This window comes from Oncorhynchus mykiss, chromosome 12 (assembly GCF_057628025.1).
Source record: "Oncorhynchus mykiss isolate SJ-2025 chromosome 12, ASM5762802v1, whole genome shotgun sequence".
NCBI classification, from domain to species: domain Eukaryota; kingdom Metazoa; phylum Chordata; class Actinopteri; order Salmoniformes; family Salmonidae; genus Oncorhynchus; species Oncorhynchus mykiss.
Window position 1 is genome coordinate 89964622 of NC_143033.1, and position 20439 is coordinate 89985060.

Here is a 20439-nt window from a genome sequence, read left to right on the forward strand (position 1 = left end):
TGCATAGTCTGTGTGCATTGGGGCATGTGCGTCCATGCATGTGTATTTGAGTGTGTCCATATGCTGCTTTCCATGTGTTTACTACAGGGTGATAATGAACTTTGTTTGGATATGATAATGATGTATTTGTATGTGTACTGTAAACTTGCTGTAGGTGTAGACTGTAGGTGTAGACTGTAGGTGTAAACCTGTAGGTGTAGACTGTAGGTGCGGTGCATTCGGAAAGTATTTCGGACCCCTTGACTTTTTCCACATTGTTACGTTACAGCCTGATTCTAAAATAGATTTTTATTAATTTTTTATGTCCACATCAATCTACACACAATACCCCATAATGACATCACAATACCCCATAATGACATCACAATACCCCATAATGACATCACAATACCCCATAATGACATCACAATACCCCATAATGACAATGTGAAAGCAGGTTTTTATACATTTTTGCAAATGTATTAAAAATAAAAAACAGAAATGATTTATTTGCGTAAGTATTCAGACCCTTTGTGAAGGGAAGGGGTGAAATCTGATAATAGGATGCCTCAGTCTTTAAGAGGTCAGAATCATGTATAGCTCTGAACTGTATTTCCTCACATCAGAATCTGACATTGTTGTTGGTTTACTTAACAAAACACCTCAAATATGTCAGTTTCTTGTAGGGACACTACTACATCATCAACAAGAGTGGCAGTCGCTCACTCACTCTCATGTGCATTTGTAAAGGATACAGTCCTACTATTCCAAGTTCACCATGCATGGGAAAACGGATTAGCCATTCTAAATGTAATCAAACATGAATCCAGTTCATGTCATCTCAAATGCATTAGTAAAAAACTGTGATTGCACATGATCCTTCTGGATTGGATGTTGAGAATTGATAATAATGATATGAGTATGAGATCACTGATGTTGTTTGAGGCAGTAGAATGAATGTACTGCTGGCTGCGTTCAGCATAGCAGGCCACAGCATTGTGGAAATATAAATATTATGTAGAGCAACCATGTAGGTTAGAATAAGCAGTCTCTATCCATGACATTTCTATCTTAAATGCTCCACAACGCTCTCCTGCTGAACATGCCCGTGCGTTGGCACCAAGGCTGGTTACAGTATATGGGTCCACTTGATGGTTAAGCAAACAATACCAGCTTTTTTGCATGTACACTTGTTCATGCAAAGTGTGCAAAGTATGAAAAAGGATGAGAACAGGTGACAGGTACTTTGCATGTAACCTGACCTCGCAACTGAATTAAAGTTGTGTGTGAGTTTGTGTGTGTGAGAGGGAGGGAGGGAGGGAGGGAGGGAGGGAGGGAGGGAGGGAGGGAGGGAGGGAGGGAGGGAGGGATTGGTGATGTTATCTCTACTCCTGCCAACATGTTGGGTTTATCACGTGTTTCATCATGTGTGTGTGTGTTTCTGTTTCTATAGTCCCTAAATTGACCCCATAGCTGAAGTGTTGAATGATGCAATATTGTCAAAGGTAATATAGCTGTCAGTAATGACACAGTTGATTTATTAGTAGTACACATCATTTGACTGTGACAAACACTGTAAATGTTTGGCTCACTCAGAAGTCTACTAATGAAAAACTGCACCAACATAATGCATTCAATGTTGCAGCGTTGTGGCTTTTGTTCCAACATACCCCCACAACATAGTTCATCTAAATGTGTTTGTATACCTATCACACTATTGTTTCATATGATATTAATATCCTTTTTCCGTTAGTCAAATACTCTGCCACGGAGCTGATTCCCCTTGAGCTACTTTCCTAATTAGGACTGATATGGTTTAGATGGCAAAGATTGGCTGATTTTTGACACACAGCATGTGAAGAGAAACAACAATGAAATAGATAGATAGATAAATAAATAAAATAAAACTCATTAAATCAGACTGATCATCTGTATCAATATCTATCTGTCAATACTTTGTGCTCATGAACACATTCAGCAGGTAGGACTGGTAGACAGCTGCATTCTGCATTACGAGAAGATAAATATTAAGAGGAAATTCCAGAGGTGTTTGGAGGCTGTCGTTGACACCTACTTTACAGTAGTTACATAACCAATGAGAGGAACCTGGTTTACTTACTAACACGTTTCTGGTTCCTGGACACGGTGCTGTCTTTGCATACCTCCAGACCAACCAGACCCAGACAGAGTAACAACAGAGACCATGGGACTCATTTGGGCCCTTAAATTTCACAGATGAGATCCAAACTTCAGGCAGATCTGATGGCCGTGGCTGGGAAAGAAGTGGAAAGAGATTGGAGTCGGATAGCAACAACACTTAAAGAGGAAGTCCTGCCGCACAGAACTTCCTGTGGCCTCTGTTAAGCCACTTTCCCCCTGCCCCCCTTGGACTCCTTTCCGTCTTGCTACCCATGGACTGACCCCTTTCACCCCCCACAAGGAAGGAAGTATCTGTCACCCTATCCCCCTGCCAGACCCAAACCAGACCCCCCTCTCCTCCACCCCCCTCAACCTCTACCTCAGTCGGGTATTCTAGCCTGTGGTTTAAGGGGTATTAATCAAATAAAATTGTATTTGTCACATGCGCCGAGTACAACAGGTGTAGACCTTACAGTGAAATGCTTACTTACAAGCCCTAACCAACAATGCAGTTTAATAACTCTACCTACATGTTGTGTAGGTAGCACCTACAGCAGTATAAAAAGGGGGGGGGGGGCAATGCAAATAGTCAGGGTAGTCATTTGATTAGATGTTATGGTGTCTTATGGCTTAGGGGTAGAAACTGTTTAGAAGCCTCTTGGACCTAGACGTGGCGCTCTGGTACCACTTGCCATGCGGTAGCAGAGAGAACAGTCTATGACTAGGGTGGCTGGAGTCTTTGACAATGTTTAGGGCCTTCCTCTGACACCGCCTGATATAGAGGTCCTGGATGGCAGGAACCTTGGCCCCAGTGATGTACTGGGCCGTTCGCACTACCTTCTATAGTGCCTTGCGGTCAGGGGCCGAGCAGTTTCCGTACCAGGCAGTGATGCAACCAGACAGGATGCTCTCGAGGGTGCAGCTGTTGAACCTTTTCAGGATCTGAGGACCCATGCAAAATCTTTTCAGTCTCCTGAGGGGGAATAGGTTTTGTCGTGCCCTCTCCACGACTGTATTTGTGTGCTTGGACCATATTATTTTGTTGATGATGTGGACACCAAGGAACTTGAAGCTCTCAACCTGCTCCACTGCAGCCCCGTCGATGAGAATGAGGGCATGCTCAGTCCTCCATTTCCTGTAGTCCACAATCATCTCCTTTGTCTTGATCACGTTGAGGGATAGGTTGTTATTCTGGCACCACACGTCCAGGTCTCTGACCTCCTCCCTATAGGCTGTCTCGTTGTTGTCGGTGATCAGGGCTACCACTGTTGTGTCATCGGCAAACTTAATGATGGTGTTGGAGTCATGCCTGGCCGTGCAGTCATGAGTGAACAGGGAGTACAGGAGGGGACTGAGCACGCACCCCTGAGGTGCCCCCGTGTTGAGGATCAGCGTGGTGAATGGAGAATCCAGACTGACCCCTTGCCCCTACCACCTATTGGATAGGAGTAAACAATATAATGGCAATTCCACCTAGCCAATCAGAGGGTTATACTACACATCAGGATCAATGAGTTACACAGCTAACTTTGATAAACAACCAGAAATTACTAATGATTTCTGGATCATTAAGAAAGCTAAAATTAGATGTGTATTTTGGGTTGTTGAGTCTGTTAGACAATGCCGCCGCCCCCCCCCAAAAAAAATCTCCAGAATATTAAGGCAAGTTAGCTGGCTAAGTCATTGCTCTTGTTTTGTAGTATACCCCTCATACGGCAAGATAATGCTACAGTATTACCATAGTAAATATATGGCAAGATGAAGCTACAGTATTACCATAGTAAATATATGGCAAGATGAAGCTACAGTATTACCATAGTAAATATATGGCAAGATGAAGCTACAGTATTACCATAGTAAATATATGGCAAGATGAAGCTACAGTATTACCATAGTAAATATATGGCAAGATGAAGCTACAGTATTACCATAGTAAATATATGGCAAGATGAAGCTACAGTATTACCATAGTAAATATATGGCAAGATGGAGTTATTACCAGAATAAGTATTTTTTTATTTATAGATGTTTTATTTAACCTTTATTTAACTAGGCAAGTCAGTTAAGAACAAATTATTATTTACAATGACAATAAGTATACCTATCCAGTCTATTCAAATATACATGAAGCATGTAGGGGTTGTGGCTGAAGGTCAATTTGGGATTGAGTAGCTGAACTCCCCTCGCCCCACTTACAAGATAGGAAGTCGCCCCTTCAACCTTCACCCCAGACCCCACTCCCAACCACAACCATAACCACCCATCACTACCACCACCATCCCCCAACCATATCCAAATCCCCCATCACCCCCCCCCCCCCACCCAAATCCCCCATCACCACCATCACCATCCCCCACCCATATCCCTTGTCTCAGTCTACGCCCACAAGCTGTAGCCTGTATGAAGAAGGAGAATCATCAACCTAGTTATGATGGAAACCCTTGACTTGGTAACTTTAGAGTTCATTTTCATGGAAATTCACTCTGTGAGGTCAGCATAGAAATTCACTCTGTGAGGTCAGCATAGAAATTCACTCTGTGAGGTCAGCATGGAAATTCACTCTGTGAGGTCAGCATAGAAATTCACTCTGTGAGGTCAGCATAGAAATTCACTCTGTGAGGTCAGCATAGAAATTCACTCTGTGAGGTCAGCATGGAAATTCACTCTGTGAGGTCAGCATAGAAATTCACTCTGTGAGGTCAGCATAGCTATTCACTCTGTGAGGTCAGCATCGAAATTCACTCTGTGAGGTCAGCATAGAAATTCACTCTGTGAGGTCAGCATAGAAATTCACACAATCGAAACACTCTAATACAACATACCAACCTGTTCTACTGTGTCGGGTCAAATCATGAGAATATAATGGACACTCCCAAAATAAATTAGGGCATCTCCAAGCATGAAAGGATATTGATGTTGTTCTAGACTGCTATTTTTAGGGCACCCCCAAGCCAATTCAAACCCTGACCAACGAGGAGAGTATCAGACCTCCTGAAAGCCCTCCTTCCATTCCCCAATGTAAAGGAAGCTACTCCGTCACTGACTTATGGTCAGTTTGGTGTAAGACGTGTAGATTGGTTACTCTCTGATCAGTCAAATGGATATGGTATAGATTTAGGATATACAGTATGTGTCTATACACTGTGGACTACATCTCAATCTGACTTATACAGTGAAGACTTTCTCAGTCTTTCCACTCTTTCACACTACAGCTATCAGCACCCCCTTCAGTAAAGACTCTTTCAGAATGCTTGGTCCAACTGGTGGTGTGTACTCAAACATCCCAAATGCTATACCAATGCACCCTTTTGCCCTTATAAATCATATATTCTGGGTTTATATAAATGTTGAAAAGATGTTGCCCTACAATCCCCATAGAAAGCCAGTGTGATGCTACTGTACAGCTGTACTGTATGTAATGCAGCTGCCGCCGGACTGGATTATGAGGTGAATGGGTTTTGGGGGGTAATTTGGGTGTGGGGGTCGTTCGACAGTTAGGGAGTTGGCGGCTGAAGGGGGAGGTAACCACTAACCTGCCCCCTGGTGTTACCGTGGAGACTGGAGCATATGAAGTCGTGTTGTTTCTCTGACTGCTCAATCAGGTCACGTGAAGTTGGTCAGGAGCGCCGGGCGCCACAGCCGTCTCGTCTGACATGAGGGGGAGCGTAATCTGCCAGATGCAGTGCCATGGGCACCCTCGGGGCATAAGGCAACTGCCATCAGCCCGCAGTGGCACACTCTCAGAGAGAGAGAGAGAGAGAGAGAGAGAGAGAGCCCTGGTAGTCAGCCAGAAAGGCCAGCATATGTTGGGTTTTAAGAAGTTAAACAGGCTTGGGTGACATTTAGGCATTCTGTAGCACAGAAAATATTCAAATCAGGCCTGTGTGCTGTGCGTTGTTGAATACTTTGCTTGAATCCCCCCCCACCCCGAGCCTGGTCGGGAGCCCCCACTTCTAAAAGTCCCCCATCTCCCTTTGCGCTCCCTTTTTTTCAAATCAGTCCCCTAAACTCCTACTAAACACAGGAACACACACGTTTCCCAACTCTCCCACGACCCCCCCTCCTCTTTCTTCTCCTCTCTCCAAGCTAAGTGACATGATCCCCCAGCATTATGTTCCTATTAAAACACATGTCTAGATCATCACAGGGTACGCAGAAGGTCCGAGTGCAGAAAAAGCAAACAGCGTGTGGATGTGTAGCCACTGGTCCATGGTGTACATTCCCACCACCCCTCAGGTCTACCTGGTCTACGCCAGGCGTTGTGGGGTTATCCAGGTGGAGCTTCAGGGCCCTGTTTATACTGTACTTCTAAGCCCAGTGGCTCCAGTTTCAGCTGCTGTGGTGTTAAAGGCTGAAAAGAGAGTGTTGATGGATGTCAACTTAACACGAGAGCTGGAGAAAAACAAACAGCCACAGAAATAAGTCAACGGTGACAAAGAGTATGCTGCTCAAAACGTAGTGGAAGCTCTTCCAAAAGGCTTCTCGGCTGTCCCCATTGGATAACCCTTCTTAGTTCCAACTAAAACCCGATTTGGTTCCAGGAACCCAAAACGGTTCAACTTGGAACCAGAATAGTTCTACCTGGAATCAACCACGGTTCTTCAAAGGGTTCTCCTATGGAGACAGCCCGAAGAACCCTTTTAGGTTGTAGATAGCACCTTTTTTCAAAGAGTGTATATATCAGTTAAATTAAGGATGACTTGCAGGACCAGCAAACAGAGAGGTGTTAGTTTGTCATTTGCCATGTGAACCAACAAGTACTCCATCCCAACCGGACTACACTGGATCATTCTGGATTGAGCTAGTTCTGGTAGTGTCATGCTGATGTAATGTTTAGACTGCAGAGGACTTCTAGAACCAATCGAAGTGGAATGCTGGAGTCTGTAATGTGAGGAATATTCACACACAGTTTAATGTATTCCTTTGTGCTTCACATGTTGTTCAAACATAAACTACAGTATGTAGACTATAGGAAAATCATCTGTATGCTTCACATGTTGTTCCAACATAAACTACAGTATGTAGACTATAGGAAAATCATCTGGATGGTTCACATGTTGTTCAAACATAAACTACAGTATGTAGACTATAGGAAAATCATCTGGATGGTTCACATGTTGTTCAAACATAAACTACAGTATGTAGACTATAGGAAAATCATCTGGATGCTTCACATGTTGTTCCAACATAAACTACAGTATGTAGACTATAGGAAAATCATCTGTATGCTTCACATGTTGTTCAAACATAAACTACAGTATGTAGACTATAGGAAAATCATCTGGATGGTTCACATGTTGTTCAAACATAAACTACAGTATGTAGACTATAGGAAAATCATCTGGATGCTTCACATGTTGTTCAAACATAAACTACAGTATGTAGACTATAGGAAAATCATCTGTATGCTTCACATGTTGTTCAAACATAAACTACAGTATGTAGACTATAGGAAAATCATCTGGATGGTTCACATGTTGTTCAAACATAAACTACAGTATGTAGACTATAGGAAAATCATCTGGATGCTTCACATGTTGTTCAAACATAAACTACAGTATGTAGACTATAGGAAAATCAGCTGGATGCTTCACACTCCATTCGTTTCAGTTTATAGGGATAGCCTACATCAGGGTTTGTCTTCACAATTGTCTCTGTACAAGAAGAAGCATTCAATTCTGGAACATTTTTGTTAGACACATCAATGAATAAACAAATGAAAGAATGAATGAATACATTAAAACATCTGTTCACTATTGACCCCTGGAGTAATGTGTACAGGAAGAGAGACCCCCTTCTTTCTCTGAAGAGGCAGGAATGCGATAATTGAAACCGTGTGTGTTGTAGAAACACAGCCGCAGAGTGTGTGTGTGCCTTTTCCCTGCTATTGGCCTACACACTGGCTGGTTCCCATTGCTTGTGTACGTGTTTGTTCTGGGCTTGGAATCAGATACCACTTCACTCCCCAGTACCATTCCCTGTCTCATAGTGGCATCCTTGTTTTCTGGATCTGCATTACTGGACCAAGCAGAGATCCTGCAGTATAGCCTACATTGGAGAGGATAATATGATATAATAGTCTAGTTTCTAAAATCGTCAGCACACACACACACTCACACACAATGAGCATATTTTATTTGTCAATGAAAGAAACCAGATGCAGTGACCGTAGGACGGCAACATTGAGAAGTGATTTCATATGTAGGCCTATATTATACATACTTGACCTAATCACTGATCTAGGGATATGATTGAATAATTCCCTCACATATTACAATACAGTACAGCCGTTGTACAGTACAGTCACATGAGGGCAGGTTTGTAGTCGCTGCTCCACAGGGCGGGACAGATAATGATGACGTACAGTGAAAGCTGCCTGTCTGTCTAGTGGAGAAGCGGAGTCGTGGAGCTCGGATGGGATAGCCTGCTCTCCCGATGCTAGTGGAGTGAAGGTGTATCTGTCGGATAATATGCTACCGATCACTCTAGAAAAAAGACGTCGCCGATTCAGTTCCATCTGAAATAGGCTACACTGGTGACGGATATCCAAGCGGATTGCCTCGTGATTCCAGCATTGATGGCAAGAAAATAATATTCCCCAAAACAAGACGCGGCTTCTGTGGTCAACCTGTCTGCGAATGCACCCTACAAATTAAAACGCGCATTTCAATCATTTACCCCACATTCATACAACAAGTTTCAGCGATCTTACTTGTTTTTTTGGACCTTAGCATTTTCCCCTTCAGCCATGGACGAAGACAATCAAGGTATCGTTACATCCCTTTCACACGCATGTTTATCTTTCATGTGTCGATGTGTTGTTGTGTACACTATGATCATTTTGGGTAGGCTACAGCAGGACCCAAGGCCGGTTTAATGACAACAATCAGGTTAACACCGTATTTGGTATTGTGATATTTCACATAATAATAATATGTCTATGTTTTATGTTACAATAGATTTAAGGATGACGTTAGAAAATAAGAAAAAATACGAAAATAAATAGAAGGCATTTTGAATGTGAACCTCTACGTTGAGACACAATTTACATGTTCACCCTCACTCGTGTATGGTATAGCGACCCAGTTATGAGCATGTTCCATGAGAAGTCATCTGAAACATAACCATCAGTCATCACACACAGTGGATGTGTAGCGCGCTAATGCAGGATGGAGGGGTATGGATTGACCTATATTCTGCGTAAATAACAAGCAGGACTGTCACACTCCAGCGGATAGGCATGATGCCTGTATGATACATCACTGTCACAAGGCTGAATGCAGAACGCTACTCCCTTGGCTTATTATTAAAACTTTAAGTCACCAGGTCAGTTACACACTCATTCCAGGCAAGCTCAACAGGTCATTCCATATGTAGGGAAGGCTAATTCAAGCATTGCTCAGTGATATGTAAAGTTATGAGGAATTAAAGATTGCTCTCTCTGGCTCAGTTCCATGACTAGATGCTTTGGGAATGAATATGTGTGTGTTGACATAAGCACAATCGGCTCAGTACGCTACACATGATTTGGATATCTCTATTTGAGCCAGAAAAGTCCAGGAAAAACATCTGGCCCTAGTTCCAACTACAGTCCCGACCCGCCTTTTGAGAAAACACTGATCTACAGCTGTTGCTAGGCCCCTTTACTGTTTAGTCCAGAGCTATGTGATGTGATGTATGTTGTTCACTGTGGCAGAGCGGAGCGAGGGAAGAGGGTACAGAGCCCTCATTGTGCTGCTATCAAAGTGCTTCCCCTCCAGTGGTGGGTGGGAGACGTCAGCAGCAGCACAGACACACACCACAGACAGACAGACATGTTGTATGGTCCTGTGATGCCAACCAGAGATAATTGACAGTTAGACTGCCGAGAGAGGAAGATCGACCCCCCCCCCCCCCCCCCCCTTCCATTCCATCCTATCCCTGTTCCCCCTCTCCCTCACGGCAGTCTTCCCTAACAGAGAGAATGAATGAATGGATGGATGGATAGATTGTGGTCTGGAATGATAAGAGAAGTGTCAGTGTGTGTGTGTGTGTGATGGAGGGGATCTTTGTGTGTGTGTGTGTGAGTAGTGGAAGGGATGTGTGTGTATGTGTATTGGAGGGGAAGTCTGTGTGTGGGTTGAAGGGGATGTGTGTGTGTGAGTCAATGTGTTGGAAGAGATGGGGGTGTGTGTGTTGGAGGAGATGTGTGTGTAATATAGGCCATGCTGTTTCCACTCATCTGGAATAACGTATTAATATGTCCTGGAAGGATACCCATAGCGCCACATAGGCCAGTTCTGCAGACAGTTGATGAGAGAGAGAGACCACCGGGCTTATTGTCTAGCACGCTTGGCTTGATTTAGGACACATGAAGGACATCATCATCACCAATCATCAGTGATCTCCTCACCCAAGATCTACAGTATATACACTGTATGTCCGAACAGAACCAGAGCTTACCAGGGTCACTGAGGAGAGACAGCCCAGGGAGGAGGTGATTAGGCTGGGTAGCAGAGCAGGGCAGAGTGGGTGAGAGACGGTTCCTGGCTCTGCTCTGTGGGATACTGTCTGTGACACGCCGGGCGTGGGGCGGTCGACAGGAGTCCTGCTGGGCCAGTGTGATTAACACACACACACACATAGCATGCCAGACCAGATGGAGAGCTGCCAGAGAGAGAGGGATGGAGAGAGCAGGAGAATGAGAGTGTGGCCAAAGGATAATAGCGAGATCAAGTGGTAGACGGAGAGAGGAAGGGAGGAAGAGGAGGGAAGGTTGGAGACAGACCAGAGAGGTAAGGAGGAAGGCCAGGTCAGTGCAGGGATGAGTACATATTCCTCCTTAATCAATTCTTCAGTCTATTACTGGATTTATGTTCAATAAAACTCCTATCTGTTGTGTGATGATTAGCTAACTGTGGGTGGTAGTAGTGATGTGCTGTACTCCTCTCCACCAGTGAGGCCTTATAGGAGAGAGCAGAGCACTCCTCATTCACACACACATACACACACACGCGCGTTATAAAACTCTGGGCAGCAGCAGAAACGAAGGAGATTGAATCCGTCTGACATGCATGACACTCCACAATACAATGCTTAAATGAACAGTGTGTTGAGAGAGAGAGAGAGAGAGAGCCCGACCAACCGACCGACCGACCGACCCCATATGGGATGAATCAGTGTTTTTATCCCTTTAGTTACGTTCACAGCATGTCTACCGACGGACTGTGTGTATGTTTGGCCACAAACCTCTCTGTTTACTCAGTGCGAAAACCAACCGTTTTCATTGGCTACGCTCGTGTGCCCGTGCAGCCGCGAGGTTATGCCATGCACGCTCCAGGCTAGCCGAGGCGAGACACCTTCCACCTCGGAGGCATATCTCAATAGTCTGATATGGCTTCCTCTGCTTGTCTCCTGTCCTTCATCTGCACTAATGAAGAATTGGACATTAAGCACCTACTACACTCAACCACAGTATTTATTTGACCTGAAGGCCTGCTATGCCCTCTACTCTGACCAACCCACATTCAGGATAGAAGATGAGGAAGCAACGGTCCCAGACCTTCCCGTGTGCTTGCTTCTGTGGACGGCAAAATGGCTTCAGACAGAGAATGTTAAGGAGGTTGTTTGTTTACGTTTGGTCTGTGGAATAGATGCTGTGTCTCTGGACCTCTCTGTTTACCCAAGGCCCACCCTCTGTGAAGTAGCTAAGAGAAGTGCAGCTGAAAAGTTGATGGGTCACGGTTCAATGACTATATGAACTCTCCACAATTTAGAGCAACTCACGCTTAGCTGGTCCAGCTAGAAGACGTCCCTTTGCTCTGGTGCAGCACAGAGCGCACATTGTGCCGATCCACCATTTATACAGGTGGACTGGAGTCCTTCAAAGTATGTCACAGCACAGCGGCCTGCCAGACTGACTGGCCCTCCCAGGGCTCCACTGACCTGACCAGTGGGTCAAGAGCTTGGGACTAGAAGGTTCTCTCTTCATTTTTGTCAAAATGTAGTTGTTGACATAGCCTTTTTCTGTTCAAAGTTCTCTACTTATATAGTGCAGTAAATACTCCAATTCACGTTGTTAAGATAAAGATTCCTGACACCAGTCAAACCAATGAGCATTCAGAACTTTAAGGCCAATTATGTCAGAATCATTGCAGATAGAATCTTATAGTTCCAACCCACTGGGCACACACTGGTTAAATCAACATTGTTTCCACGTCCATGACGTGGAACCAACGTGTTATAGACATAAATTGACGTCTGCCCAGTGGGAAGCTCTCAATGTGTATGTATGGCTTGACAACAATAGTGAGGGCACTAAAGCACTTACAGAGCTGGAACCAGCTCTAGTTTACTACTGCAGTCCTGCAGAAATAGATTGGATCCCAGCAGGCCAGTCTGGATTTAGACTACCACAACTGCATTAACAGGAAAAAGTAGCAGCCAAAAATAATATGAAGACTACATTTTATTGGTAATAGTGCCTATGTGTTCCATGTCTCTCCATCTCTCTGGCTGCTGACTGTGGGCGTGGTCAACATCCACTGCTGCCCCAATCAGTTACTTCTCAATCTAACCCTGAAGGGCCACCACCAGTCAGCCAGACTGGTCAATACTACGTCCTATAGCCTCTCTCTCTTCCTCTATCTTAGTTTAACAGTCATCTTCTTTCCAGTCTAAATATACTGTATTTCAGTCTAAATATATATCTTATACATTGATTGGTGGGTTGTCTGGTTCCCCACCCAGGCCTCCCTGTGTGATTCAGCCCAGTGTGAGTCACCTCTGTCAGGCTGGGCTCTGTGTTGTGACTGCTGGGTGGTTGTCCCCACCCTGATGCCCTGCTGGCTGTATAACAGAGACCTTGTTTGGCCTGGCTCAATATCTGATCATACCAACAGATACAGCAGAGAGGGGGACTTGATACTGTACGGTGGATGGGTTGAGTGGGCGTGTGGCCAGAGTGGTTTCAAGTCTGTTCCTATCACACACACCCTACTATAGGTCCAAACAAGCAGATGTTTCTATTGCATTTAACCTTTATTCACCCAGGTTAATGTTATTGAGATATGATCTCTTTTTTAAGAGAGACTGAAGGGTGTCAAGTCCACATTTTGAATGGTGGAGCGCGTGCTACAGTTATGTCTTTGATACCTCCCTATACTCCCTACTTGAGTTGAAGTTAAGTTACATTAAGTTGGAGTTAGTTAAGTTGGAGTTTTGGGATTATTGACAGACGGGCCCACATGGAAGTTGAATCAGTTTCTCTCTCAATGGATTTGATAGGGTTTGGAAGGTAGATGTAGCTGCGTAAATGCGCTCTGTGTTCTGTTGTGTTAGGAGAGACTGGGGGAAATCCTCCTGAACCTCAGCACTGTTTTCTCAATCTTTTAAAAAAGGGGTCTAAGAAATGTTTATAAGTGAGTGTGGTGTGTGTGACAGCAATCTGTGAACTGTTGTGCCCCAGCAGTGGGTTCTAGTGTTGGAGAGAGCACACAGAGGTTCTCAATAACAGCCAAGATTCCTCTCCAGTCCATGTTCCCTCCCCGGCTGGATAATATACGGGGCTGCGGAGTAAAGGGGTCCACATGAACAATGGTTGAATAGATTAATAACAGACCTAGACCAGGCCAACAATAGGGAGGTTTGGGGTGTGTGGGTGGAGGGGGGGCAGTGTGTGTGTGTGTGTGTGTGGGAGGGGGATTTTGGAAGCATAAGGCAAATTGAGCTCTATTTTTCTCCTCTCTCTCAGAGCGTGCTAGAACTCCCAGGAGTCCTGGGTCATATGTTGAAAAGAATATTTGCGGGAAAGAACAGCCCCCTCTCCAGTCTGGGCTTTGTCAGGCGTCTAGTTCAAGGTTCTATCTGTGCCTGTGTGCGTCTGTCTATGCGTGCATTTGTGCCTGCATGTGTTACATGTTGGCTTTTGGGGAAGGGAAGGCCGACCGGAGGAAAAGGCACGGCTGGAACAGTTATGTAAGGGGTCATAGATTGTAAAAGCTGCTGAAGATGCAGGAAAAAGGTGTATCCACCCTCAGTCACTACAGCCAGCCAGCATGCCAGGACATCCAGCCCACCTCAGTCACTACAGCCAGCCAGCATGCCAGGACATCCAGCCCCCCTCAGTCACTACAGCCAGCCAGCATGCCAGGACATCCAGCCCCCCTCTGTCTCCAAACACACAGGATCTTATAACCTCTGGTTTCCTCAGACTAAATGCGTCCTTCAAATGGATGGATCACGGGGTGGCCAGAACAGAGACTATTTATACTTTTATTCTTTTGACCATGGTGTTCATTTTCTAGGGATAGATTGGTGTTGGCTAGGGAGAGGAGTGTATCTTCCTGAAAAATGATTTTATCGTCTTGACCACTGTCTTGTCTTCACATCAGGTTTGATATGCACTGTTGGTTTTTGAGCTTGCAGCTTACTGGAAAGAAATGTACTTTGTACATTTGTGATGGCAGGACACGGAATCAACAGTATAGTGCTGTACTACATAATCTGCCATCTCAGTGCTCTCTCCTCTCCTCTCCTCTCCTCTCCTCTCCTCTCCTCTCCTCTCCTCTCCTCTATAAGAGGATGTGTACAGTAATGCTTATTCTGGACCAGCTCTCTGTCTCTCACTCTCTGTATGTCTCTCACTCTCTCTTTCTCTCGCTCTCTCTGTCTGTCTCTCGCTCTCTCTGTCTCTCTCTCTCGCTCTCTCTGTCTGTCTCTCGCTCTCTCTGTCTGTCTCTCGCTCTCTTTCTGTCTCTCGCTCTCTCTTTCTGTCTCTCGCTCTCTCTTTCTGTCTCTCGCTCTCTCTTTCTGTCTCTCGCTCTCTCTTTCTGTCTCTCGCTCTCTCTTTCTGTGTCTCTCGCTCTCTCTTTCTGTGTCTCTCGCTCTCTCTTTCTGTGTCTCTCGCTCTCTCTTTCTGTCTCTCTCGCTCTCTCTGTCTCTCTCGCTCTCTCTGTCTCTCGCTCTCTCTGTCTCTCTCGCTCTCTCTGTCTGTCTCTCGCTCTCTCTGTCTGTCTCTCGCTCTCTCTGTCTGTCTCTCGCTCTCTCTTTCTGTCTCTCGCTCTCTCTTTCTGTCTCTCGCTCTCTCTTTCTGTCTCTCGCTCTCTCTTTCTGTCTCTCGCTCTCTCTTTCTGTGTCTCTCGCTCTCTCTTTCTGTGTCTCTCGCTCTCTCTTTCTGTGTCTCTCGCTCTCTCTTTCTGTGTCTCTCGCTCTCTCTTTCTGTGTCTCTCGCTCTCTCTTTCTGTGTCTCTCGCTCTCTCTTTCTGTGTCTCTCGCTCTCTCTTTCTGTGTCTCTCGCTCTCTCTTTCTGTCTCTCGCTCTCTCTTTCTGTGTCTCTCGCTCTCTCTTTCTGTGTCTCTCGCTCTCTCTGTCTCTCTGTCTCTCTCGCTCTCTCGCTCTCTCTCGCTCTCTCTGTCTGTCTGTCTCTCGCTCTCTCTGTCTGTCTCGCTCACTCTGTCTCGCTCGCTCTCTCTGTCTGTCTCTCGCTCTGTCTGTCTGTCTGTCTGTCTGTCTGTCTGTCTGTCTGTCTGTCTGTCTGTCTGTCTGTCTGTCTGTCTGTCTCTCGCTCTCTCTCTCTCTCTCTCTCATGGTAGATCTGCACACACTGTTTTTTTTCTGCTGTAAAATACAGCCTCATCATGTAAAATGAATGTGTTGTTTAGTTGTGAGGAGAGGCGAACAGGGACCCTCTGCATGACCTGTGTGTGTGTGGCTTTATGAGTGTACTGTATATATAGTGAGTGTTTAGGAGTAATTCAGAGCAAAGTGAATGCTGCAGTTACCATCTATATAGTACTCAGCCAAAGTAGGTTGGTGGTGGAGGGATCAGCCCCAGCTGTGTGTTCAGTATCTCACAGTTTCCCACTCCCATGGACCACAATGAGATACACACAAGATTAACTGCAATGTGCTTTGATGTGTGTGTGCATTCGTGCATTTGTGTTTGTGTGTAAATGGAGAGGATTACCGGCTGCTGCAAGCCCTCTCCATGCTTAAACAAATGGGGGAGATGAGCTCTGGAGGGATGGGGACAGGTAGTAGATTAAGGGTCATGGGCTGGAGCTGCTGGCTGTCACCTCCCTACATCCAACTGGAGCTGCTGGGTGTCACCTCCCTACATCGAACTAGAGCTGCTGGCTGTCACCTCCCTACATCCAACTAGAGCTGCTGGCTGTCACCTCCCTACATCCAACTGGAGCTGATGACTGTCACCTCCCTACATCCAACTGGAGCTGATGACTGTCACCTCCCTACATCCAACTGGAGCTGATGACTGTCACCTCCCTACATCCAACTGGAGCTGATGACTGTCACCTCCCTACATCCAACTGGAGCTGCTGGGTGTCACCTCCCTACATCGAACTAGAGCTGCTGGCTGTCACCTCCCTACATCCAACTAGAGCTGCTGGGTGTCACCTCCCTACATCGAACTAGAGCTGCTGGCTGTCACCTCCCTACATCCAACTAGAGCTGCTGGCTGTCACCTCCCTACATCCAACTGGAGCTGATGACTGTCACCTCCCTACATCCAACTGGAGCTGATGACTGTCACCTCCCTACATCCAACTGGAGCTGATGACTGTCACCTCCCTACATCCAACTGGAGCTGATGACTGTCACCTCCCTACATCCAACTGGAGCTGATGACTGTCACCTCCCTACATCCAACTAGAGCTGATGACTGTCACCTCCCTACATCCAACTGGGGATGTGGGCTGAATGGAGAGACACCAATAAACAGGATACAAACATGACAGAGATGAGAAACCATCCCTCTCTTCACAAATGCAGGATACGTACGTCACTACTACATTGAGACTTTGGTCCCACATTATTTAAATAGTCCCATATAGATGGTCATACTATCAACACGCTATATGTTGATAAGCAAACACTTACTAAGGTTAAGGTTAGGTTTAGAATAAGGGTTAAGGTTAATGGATAGTTATTTGGCATGATGTTGACAGTTATTGAACATGTACAAACCATTTCCTTGGTACTGTCCAAATAAATTGTTACCAAGACTTTCCCCACGTCAATGATGAGAAGCCTGATCCTTGATCCCCTGACTACATATACGGCATACCAATCAGGCATCTTTCTGCCTACATATACGGCATACCAATCGGGCATCTTTCTGACTACATATACGGCATACCAATCAGGCATCTTTCTGACTACATATACGGCATACCAATCGGGCATCTTTCTGACTACATATATGGCATACCAATCGGGCATCTTTCTGACTACATATACGGCATACCAATCGGGCATCTTTCTGACTACATATACGGCATACCAATCGGGCATCTTTCTGACTATATATACGCCATACCAATCGGGCATCTTTCTGACTACATATACGGCATACCAATCAGGCATCTTTCTGACTACATATACGGCATACCAATCAGGCATCTTTCTGACTACATATACGGCATACCAATCAGGCATCTTTCTGACTACATATACGGCATACCAATCAGGCATCTTTCTGACATTGTAACCCACTGAAGTCCAAACAGTCAGGAAAACATTTTCAGGATGGAAAAAATATTTAAGTGATTAACTTGAACAATTAAAACCAGATATCAATTATGTAGAAAAGATAATGGACCATGTATATTTAAATAATGTCATCTTTGAGAACTAACAATCATCAAAATAAAAATCTAGGCAGTCAAGGAGAATTGAAAATTCCCAAAACAATGAATTTAGCAGTATTCATTTTGTTTTTATGTTTGAGCAAAAGAACACAGGATAGGCCATAGCAAAATGCATAGAATTGCAGGAAATTTGCTTTAAAACTGCAACGATTTCTCTCAGCTCCATGGCAAAAGCTGTAGAATTGCAGGAAATGGACTTAAAAATGCTAAAAATGATATATAGCGCCAAGATGGGGGCTTCTAAAATGTAACTGCGCCTCCCGGGTGGCGCAGTGGTCTAAGGCACTGCTACGCAGTGCTCGCTGTGCCACCAGAGACTCTTGGTTCGAGGCCAGACTCTGCCGCAGCCGGCCGCGACTGGGAGGTCCATGGGGCGGCGCACAATTGACCTAGTGTCGTCAAGGTTAGGGAGGGTTTGGCCGGCAGGGATGTTCTTGTCTCATCGCGCTCTAGCGACTCCTGTGGCGGGCCGGACGCAGTGCACGCTGACCAGGTCGCTAGGTGTACGGTGTTTCCTTCGGCACATTGGTGCGGTTGGCTTCCGGGTTAGATGTGCGTTGTGTCAAGAAGCAGTTTGGCTTGGTTGGGTTGTGTTCCGGAGGATGCATGGCTCTCGACCTTCGCCTCTCCCGAGTCCATACGGAATTTGCAGCGATGAGACAATTGGATACCATGAAATCGGGGAGAAAAAGGTGTAAAATAATAAAAAATGTAGCCGACCGCGCTCATTGCCACGTGCTCTGCCACGCCCCTGCCACGCCCACCACCTAAACCCCCTTTTGATCCAGAAAAACCCCTGCCAATTGGCTAAAGCACACACAGATCTGGGATCAGCCGAGTCGTCTTGACAGTGGGACAATCTCAAGTAGTGAATAGGAGGCACAGTTTAGTGAACTGTGTGTAGCCGGTATCTGTTCTGCTTATACAATACGGAGGATCCAACGTATTCTATTGACCTTTCAAACCTCTCCACTACATTGTGTGGGGATTTGTGGGAGGAGAGCAGAAAGAATGACTCATGTTTTTCATGGTGGGAAGCGTGAAATGAAATGTGAATGGCCTCCAAGGCAGGTCGGTCTACTCAGGCTCTCTGGACTAGGTCAGCCTGACAGGCTCAAGAATGGGCCTGCTGATGTCCAAGAGAGCATTGATAACGAGACGTAGCGGCTCGATATCAAGCTGCATCAACATGCTGTCCTGGGGTGGAATAATACACACACACACACAGACAAGAGCGCCTCGGGGTGTAACCAGAGATTTACAGTAGCTCTGAGGCATGGGTCCCTTCACACACACATTTAATCTCCTGTCACCTCTGTCACTTCACATCATCTCTCTGGCTGGAATACACAAACACTACGAAACAAGCCCTCCCTCCCTCTGAGGGGTCACTAGCTACGGAAATACATTATGAGAGATCCCACAGTCATTAATAAGGTTCTCCATATGTGTGTCAAAGTGATATTCCAAATATCTAGACGATGGCCACTAACATCCTGGTGTTCTCTGAGTAGCTTTTGCAGAGCAAACTGTCATTGCTGATTTTTCATCAGAGGTTTGATGGCTAGATAAGTTATAGCATGATATTACTGTAGAATGAGGTGGTAGACAATACCATGTGTATTAGCCAGACGCACTGGTGTGAGATGTCCATAAATGAAATGGTTATAGAGTTGTTTCCAAGGGTGAATATGGAGAAAATGGTTATTACCAACATCTGGACCTGGATGGAATGATTATATTTGTTTTCCAGAGGCTGTAAATTGTTTCCACTAGTTTTCCCACTTTCCGCTTTGAAAGATATCGTTCCCTTGTAATTCTAGGATTTATTCAAAACGCAGGGAGAAATATTCAGTAAATATGATACTTCACTTATCTGAAGACTTGAAAAACTGTACAGGTGGCTGTAAATAATAATAAGACAGTGAAAATTGTCCTTCCTCTAGATAAAATACAATTTTCACTATTTAAAATCATCATCAGCATTCAATTTCTCAAGAAAGGGAGAAGCACTTGAGCCCTGTATGCCTGGAAATGTTCAAAGAGCCATAATGAGAACAGTGGCATGTTAAACCCTTGTGTTTACAGCAACAGAACCACCATGTTGGATCATCAAGAAAAGTATTGATCTTATTTCTTTGAGTTTCAGTCTTTTTTGAGCACCTTTGTGTCTTCCACTCTCCTATCTTATTGACCCACTGGCGGACTGCAATAGCATTGAATAGTCCCCGCGATATGCAACTGTTCAGGGAAGTCAGGAACCAATACACGCAGTCAGTCAGGAAAGCAAAGGCCAGCTTTTTCAAGCAGAAATGTGCATCCTGTAGCTCTAACTCCAAAAAGTTCTGGGACACTGTAAAGTCCATGGAGAACAAGAACACCTCCTCCTAGCTGCCCACTGCACTGAGGCTAGGTAACACGGTCACCACTGATAAATCCATGATAATCGAACATTTCAATAAGCATTTCTCAACGGCTGACCATGCCTTCCTCCTGGCTACTCCAACCTCGGCCAACAGCCGCCCCCCCCCCCCCCCCCCACAGCTACTCACCCACGCCTCCCCAGCTTCTCCTTTACCCAAATCCAGATAGCAGATGTTCTGAAAGAGCTGGACCCATACAAATAAGCTGGGCTTGACAATCTGGACCCTCTATTTCTGAAACTGTCCACCGC

At 45.3% G+C, this 20439-nt stretch overlaps 1 protein-coding gene across 1 annotated transcript in view; it reads left to right on the forward strand.

The window, feature by feature from the left end:
* The first annotated feature begins 8482 nt into the window (after positions 1-8482).
* LOC110486798 (cytohesin-3) overlaps positions 8483-20439 on the forward strand; it is a 65092-nt gene continuing 53135 nt past the window's right edge. Inside the window, exon 1 of the mRNA XM_090193992.1 lies at positions 8483-8885. Coding sequence (XP_090050118.1) covers positions 8867-8885 — 19 coding nt within the window. The 5' untranslated portion in view covers positions 8483-8866. The remainder of the gene's footprint in view (positions 8886-20439) is intronic.